At 40.8% G+C, this 7554-nt stretch overlaps 1 protein-coding gene across 2 annotated transcripts; it reads left to right on the plus strand.

Moving 5' to 3' along the window:
• The first annotated feature begins 1546 nt into the window (after positions 1-1546).
• bdh2 (3-hydroxybutyrate dehydrogenase, type 2) lies at positions 1547-7486 on the plus strand. 2 transcript variants are annotated; one of them, XM_053417959.1, is made up of 10 exons: positions 1547-1610; positions 2928-3015; positions 3988-4066; positions 5009-5105; positions 5623-5731; positions 6098-6158; positions 6325-6438; positions 6832-6890; positions 7015-7107; positions 7226-7486. In XM_053417959.1, the coding sequence occupies exons 2-10, from the start codon at positions 2944-2946 to the stop codon at positions 7277-7279; spliced, it is 738 nt and encodes a 245-aa protein (XP_053273934.1). In that variant the 5' UTR covers positions 1547-1610; positions 2928-2943; the 3' UTR covers positions 7280-7486. The 2 variants fall into 2 exon arrangements, with proteins under 2 accessions (XP_053273934.1, XP_053273933.1); XM_053417958.1 differs by having other exon boundaries at positions 1548-1610; positions 2925-3015.
• The last annotated feature ends 68 nt before the right edge of the window (positions 7487-7554 follow it).

Genomic DNA, 7554 nt, shown 5'->3' on the forward strand with positions numbered 1-7554 from the left:
GCCACCCTGCTGTAATGGAGCCGGCGCTCTCTCTGTGCACGTTACTGTGCACTGATTGAAGTGTGTCCTCAGCGTTGCACCAGTCTGACTCCGAATCCACTCATCTGCGGTGATGAAGATGATAATGGTGACTTCACTCCCCCCTGGCCTCGTTCAGGTAGAGCCGGCAGGTTGGTCAAGCCTGTGGTAAAACTAAAATTGGTTCATGCATATTTGATCATTCAGCGGACACATGTAGTCTGTCAATCGACCGTTTCAGTCATGATTGTTTATCGTCGGTGTGACCACAAGAACAAGACACATCCACAAGCTCCCGTTGGTCTCCAGTGTGGTTGTTCTGGTTCCAGGCAAATTACATTTTATTTCTATGATGACAGATTTGCATCGGAAATAGAAAATATCATTCTGGATCTATTAAATTGGACTTTAATCTCATTAGATGTTTGCATATATATCCTAACAACACTTTTACACACAGTTGGCAGTTTATTAAGAAAACGCAGCCAAAATGAACCATGCAACCTCATTTCAATTGTAGATACAGACATTTATGAGGCTATTGAACTCAATTGTGTTATACAGAGATGTGTTTGTGTTATTTAGCCGATGCTCATTGATGTATAGGGACACAATAATAGACACTGCAACTAAATTAATTCCACAGCACATCAGGGAGGCTGTGGTTCAGCGGTTAATGCGTTTGTCCTTTAACCAGAAGGTCGGGTGTTTGATCCCATACATCCCATGGGCAGGATACTGAGCGCCAAAATTGGCTTATTATAGAGAAAGTGCTAAACATACAGTAGATGCACTGAATGAATTTGTGTGTGAATGTAAAACTGTATTGTTACGCGATATATAGATACAGATCATTTACCATTTAGACCGAACTGCAGCCTCCAAATTAACACCAAAGAATACACGTTGCAACACAACCTGAACTGAAGGCAGGACTTATCACTGGACTTATCAGAGGACTCATTACAGGACTGTATAATAAAACCCACCTGCCAAATGGATTTGACAAATTTATGTGATTCAATAATAAATAATTAAAAAGGGCCATTGCTGACCTTTGTGCAGAACTTAAAGGTCAATTTCCAACGATAGGGGATTTTATCATTATCAAGAGAGTTCACACACACACACACACACACACACACACACACACACACACACACACACACACACACACACACACACACACACCATCTGATGCCTGTTGATGTGCAGTGAAGTTATATAAAGAGAAAGAGAAAAGACAGGACAAGATAATGCACACTTCATGGTTACTGTGGTTATTGTATCTAATCGATCAACACCTTTCAATAAGGCCGGAACAGTCCATACCACCTTATAAGAATACACATGCATTTGACCGGACATGATTTAGTGTCTATTTGTCTCAGAGCAGAAGAGTCTTCACAGTAAACAACTCAGTGGTGAGTCAAATATAAACCGTCGGATCACCATCTTGCTCTGTATTTCATCTTCTCACCGGACAGTCACGCTCACTTCCTGGTTGTTAACCAATTGCAGCGTCCAGACCCAGGTCACATGTCGGGCTCTGCTGCTCATTGACGTGCACAGTGTCGAAGCTGAACCACACGGTGAGTTTCCTCATTGAGTTTTCACTGAGTTTGTTACTCGACAAACAATCCGTGAATGTGACTTGTGTCAGTTTTGCAGCACTAGTTCGATTGTTCATCGATAGTAAAGACAATCGATGACCAATAATCGATATCCTCTGCCTCTGTGCTGCTGTGATCGAGCAGCATGACAGCTCCTCTGGTGCAATGACAGCATGACAGGCTGCCTCCACATTTTAAACACAACTTTAAAATGATTTACTAAAACCACTGATTTCAGATTGAAGAGAATTGAGAAGCTACTTCCATGTTAATTCATATTATAGAACAGGAATCTGGAGGCAAAAAAACATTAAATTCAGTTAATAAAGTTGTTAGAGAATTGAAATTCTTTAATGTTTTCAATCAACTGCTTGAGGTGATTTAGAAAATATTTGTTGTGTCTGTGCTGTTGATATAGACATCAGTTAAAAGTTGTTTTGCATCGTTGAAACTCATCATTTCATAATGGACACATGTGGATTTTTGCAGAAACTCAAGGGAAAATAAATAACTCATAGCAATACTCAGGGTAGAATTTATTGCTGGACTGTTGTACCGACCTTTGTCCAATAAAACAGATATAGATTAAAGAAAAATGCACAGAGACACAATATCAATTCTGTGCTGAAATCACTGCAGCTGGAAGATCTCCACTTGATTTGTATAACTCTGACTATGAAAGCCTCCTTGTTACCTCAGATTAATCATATCACCCTGACTGGATTTGACAGCTGCCACTATGAACAGGTGGATTATAATTTTGTTCTCACTCTAAGGCTTCAGTCCACCGTGCTCTGCTCAGAGACGTCTGCTGAGAAACAGTCTGTCAATGATTACATCCTGGTCGAGCAGATAAATGCAACTGATTACAAACCTCAGGTGTGAAGTCAGAGGAGCTCCTGTCATTCTCTTCACTTCTACTTATGACTCAGTGTGTTTACTTTGACACCAGTCGATTTATTATTGTTTCTTACATTGTTAAAGTTAGATGTTCTGGAGGTGGAGCTGTGTTCCTTTCCAACCATCGTGGCTTTGCTGACACAGTGCTACATGACGTGTGCTGTCCTTGTGTGGCCTGGGTTTATAATTGAACCCAGATATCTTTCTTCCTGTTTAACATCACAGACATTTTTTCTTCACGTAGAATTTCCTGCATTGGAATTTAACGCTTCTCGTTTCATTTGGACTAAAGAAACCTTCGGAAGACCCACATTAGTTAATAACTAATCAATTCTCCGGACAGCTTTTCTCTCGGAAATGAACCTTTTCTTTCTTTTCTTGTTTTGATCACAGCAGCGTTGGAAGGAGCACCATGGGCCGTCTGGACGGGAAAGTGATTGTGTTGTCGGCAGCGGCGCAGGGGATTGGACGTGCCGTTGCAATAGTAATGAGCTTCAATAAGCACTTCTCACTGATCTCTTTCATAGCAAATCCCAGAAGACAATTGTTTATTAAATAGCTTGTGGTGTACAGACTTAGAAAGAGAGTTTATTTTATGTAAATGCAAATTGAAGAGTACAATGTCGTTTGTGATGATATCTCCTGCACCAAATATACTGCGAATGACTGATTGTGTGTTTGTGTACAACATGCTGTGACACCACATGGACACACTCCAAATAGCTGAGCTGTAACAGTGATTTCTTGAGACTAGAAAAAGACAGGGTCAAGACAATCCTCTGGCCAAAGAGAAGGAAAAACAAAACACTCGTACATCTCACACACGTACTCGTCAAGATTGGGTCATCATCGCCCCCATGCCCTGCGAGTGATGTCTTTTCAATGTGTGTGAGATTGTTCCTCGCAGTACAGCAGGTGTCGTGTCACGTTTGTGGTGTAATTCAAATGTGTTTACGCTGCGTCGGATCATTAGGTTTAAGTGACTTTGTGTTAAAGGCTTCATTTTGGGTCTAATGAGCATTTTCCACCAAGACCTTTTAAAATGTGGATTTTAGGGGTGTAATGATGCGGTCTCTCTATCAGATACCAGCTGACCAGAAGTGAAATGGATAGAAATCGAGAGTGGAGAGATTAGATTTAAATATATTCTGTATCTATAGATAGTTGGTAATAAGTGGTGACCTGAAATATTGCCTGAAGTGGTATGTGTGACTGATTACCTTCAGGAAGGAATTCAGATTTGATGAGCTGAAAAAAATGACCTGCCTCCCATTCTTCAAAAACTATTTAATTGCAGCCTTGGTGTATTTTATGATTTCAAATAATTTTTTTACTTCTTATTGAAGGAACACTCAGCTGAAAAGGTCACAAGGGTCAGCGTTAGGGGTCAGCGTCAGGGGTCAGCGTCATCATGTCATGTAATTGCTTGTAAGTGACTCATGTTTTTTAACTGTAGGCGTTTGCAAAGGAGGGAGCTCAGGTCACGGCCACAGACATCAATGGAGAGAAGCTGAAGGAACTGGACGGCATCCCAGGTAACTCTATTGGTCTGCAGCTGACACCTGCTGGGTGACCAGTGAAATGCAGCCGAGTTGGCCGAGCCAAACACGTCTGTGTTTAAAAACCAAAGGTTTTGCAGTCTGCTAGACGACAGAATTTTTTCCCATTCAAAATGTTTTTGTATTGATTAATCGTGTATAGATATATTTGGTTTTAATATATGTTGATTTGCTAATGTAATTAATTAATTATTAACTATTTTTAGTTGCACCTTTTTTTGCACTTTTTAGGTTATATCTGTGGAACGCTGTCAAGGAATCCTTTCACATTAAGCACAAACATTCACTTCCATGGAACCACTTAAATATATCACACCAAGAATTATACAATCTAGAACTTACACACGTTTCTGCAGACTTGCATCGGACACACAAAGAGGAGATATCAGTAAGGATTCTATGAGACTTAGTTTATGAATGATGAAGCCTGTGTATCACCCTGAATTGGATTAATCGCTGCCTGACATTGACAAGTGATCCCTGTTAAATAATGAAATCTAGCGTCAACAGGATTCCTGATTTGGCAGACGAACAGTCGCTCATGTTCTTGTCAGTAAAAGTGGAGGAGCAGGTTCATTTCAAGAATGTGTCTCTCTCTACCAGTCCCTGCAGGACCAGGATTGAATAAACACTCTTCCCTCGCTCCACACCTCCATACTGTAACAAGCAAAGCCCAATTCCCCTCTGATTCCTTGGTGTGGAGCTGTTTAGTGGTGAGCAGGAGAACACAGTGGCAGTAGGCAGCGGTGTGAGTGGCTATTATACCTCCCCTGGTTTCCTTAATTTAGAGGAACGGAACATTTACTCAAGGCTGCTGAGTGTTAGGAATTTGCGGGGAAATAAAAGAAATGTTAGGTGTTTCATCTAAACTATGTATCTGTTGTAAAGTCTTGATTCAAATCTCCTCCTCATCAACAGGGATCAAGACCAAGGTGGTGGATGTGACGAAGAAGGAGCAGGTGGAAGCTTTGGCCAAGGAGCATGACCTCGTAGATGTGCTGTTCAACTGTGCTGGGTACTTTATCATTCATTTTCATTTTCAGTCTAATCTTTTCATGGAGTTTGACAAACAGCAGAATACAATTGAAACAAATATATATACATATTGGATAAATAAACCCAATAAGGGAATAAATTGGGGAAATATGTTAGTGCACATCAACGAAATTACAGAAATAACAAAATAGACGTCCTAACCACTGGGGTTTAAAAACTAAAAACACTGTGGAGTTTGGATGAACCAGAGACTATAAAGCTGAGACTTCTGGAAGTTCTCCGTCAGACAGAGGTTCCTTAACTACATCTCCAAAGTCCCTGTACCATAAGGTTTAACCTCCACTCGACCTTTCTTCAATCTTCTTAAAGTCTCTGAACTGGCACCTTTAAGGCTCAGTAAAATGACGAGTGGGCTAATGCAGCATTTTGACCCGTATTTACTTTTCCTCTGTGATTTGATTCTGATGACAGATTGAGGTCCTGTATTTTATGACACACTAACTATATGTCATATATTTGTCGTGCACCTTACACAGGTTCGTGCACCACGGCTCCATCTTGAGCTGCGAGGAAGCCGACTGGGACTTCACAATGGACGTGAATGTCAAGAGCATGTACCTCATGTGCAAGGCTTTCCTGCCTAAGGTGACCTTTGACCCCTTAACCCAATGCTTAACACCGTTGATCCTGTTGTCGAGATGTTTGAAATAAGGTGCCGTTGTAAATTGAGTGACATATGCTTTATTTTTGTTTTGTTCTCATCCTTTGTTCGCTGGGATTAGCTGCATTACACTGAGCCTGTGACATGATGGGCGGCGACTGCCCGATCACTAATCCAGCTTTAGCGGCAAACTAACCAAACTGTCTCTGTGGGGGAAATTAAACCTCGGATGATTTGTCTTTCTTAAATAAAAATGTAAAGGCCAAGAATGTTATGTCATTTTAATCTTCATTTGAACAATTATAACCTTTTTATAAGGCAAGTTCCTAATTTGTGTCTTGTCATTCTAGATGTTGGAAAAGAAGTCAGGAAACATTATTAACATGGCTTCTGTTGCATCAAGCATAAAAGGTAAAAGAATAATCCACACATCTTTTCACTGTAGATGTCTGCAGAACAAATATCAGGCCTAATCAAAGGGACATTGAAGTATGACCAAGTTCAGTGTAATCCTCTTATCTTAGATAATTGCTCTCCGTGCGTGTATGTGTGAGTGACATGTGTTTCCTTGGCACAGGTGTTGTGAACCGGTGCGTCTACAGTACCTCAAAGGCCGCGGTAATTGGTCTCACCAAATCCATAGCGGCAGACTTTATTGAGCAAGGCATCCGCTGCAATTGTGTTTGTCCTGGTGAGTTTTCCGCACCACATCCAAGATACTGCTCTTTTATTCGTCTGCAGTTATTACTCAAGGTTGGCAATATTGAAAGATAACATCCTGTAGATAGACAGAGGAAATTAAATCGATGTTTATAAGAAAACTCAAGGGGGCTTGTAATGTTTGAGAACTTTGTGTATTTCAAGGAGATATAAACCTTGAGTTTGACCCTCCTGATCAATTGTAAACAAATGTACCAGGGATTTAGATGAGTACTATTTCACTGACCTGAATAAACTCTGTCATATTTACTTGGATATAAAAAATCCCTTATTAGTCTAAATGTATCCATATTTCTGAATTCAGTTTTGTGCTTTACTGAGGGTTTCAAAAGAAAACCCAGCTCTCTCTTTTATATTTCCTCAGGGACTGTTGATACTCCATCTCTGAGGGGGCGGATCCAGGCCCAACCTGACCCTGAACAGGTGCTGTACACTCTGATATTTTCCTCCATGCTTAATACCTGCTGAGTAGTATTACAGGTACATCTTCCACTAGAATAATTCCTGGTGTCTGTGTATTGAGGACAAATGTAACCCCTCTCTGCAGGCTTTCAAGGATTTCATGGCAAGACAGAAAACTGGCAGGATGTGCACAGCTGAAGAGGTGGCCTACCTGTGCGTGTACCTGGCCTCAGATGAGGTGAGTGTTCGGGGTTGGCACAAAAAACGTCATGCATGCATGTGGTAAACTGGCAGTCATGGAGAGGACGTGCTCAATATTTAGTTGATTGTCTTTCTCCTGTTTTCCTCCTCCACAGTCGACCTATGTGACAGGGACGGAGCAAATCATCGATGGAGGCTGGAGACTGTAAAAAACCTCATGCTACCATCGGAGCAAATCCCTTAACCTAAATAAAGTTTATAAAAAATTAAATCCATGCTGCAGGTGTATACGTGTAGTGCCAAAATATGGTCACGCTGGTACATGTTGACAGGCATTGTGATAAATTGGCTCCATCAAATCTACAGTGTAAGTGTGTGTAGCACCTATAAAATAAACATATCCATTTAAATCTGAATCGTGTTTATAGTCAAGTATGTTTCCAACCCACAAGGAATTTGCTTTGTTGTTGTGTGCTGAACAAAT

The sequence above is a fragment of the Pleuronectes platessa genome, chromosome 3 (assembly GCF_947347685.1).
Source record: "Pleuronectes platessa chromosome 3, fPlePla1.1, whole genome shotgun sequence".
Classification (NCBI taxonomy): Eukaryota; Metazoa; Chordata; class Actinopteri; order Pleuronectiformes; family Pleuronectidae; genus Pleuronectes; species Pleuronectes platessa.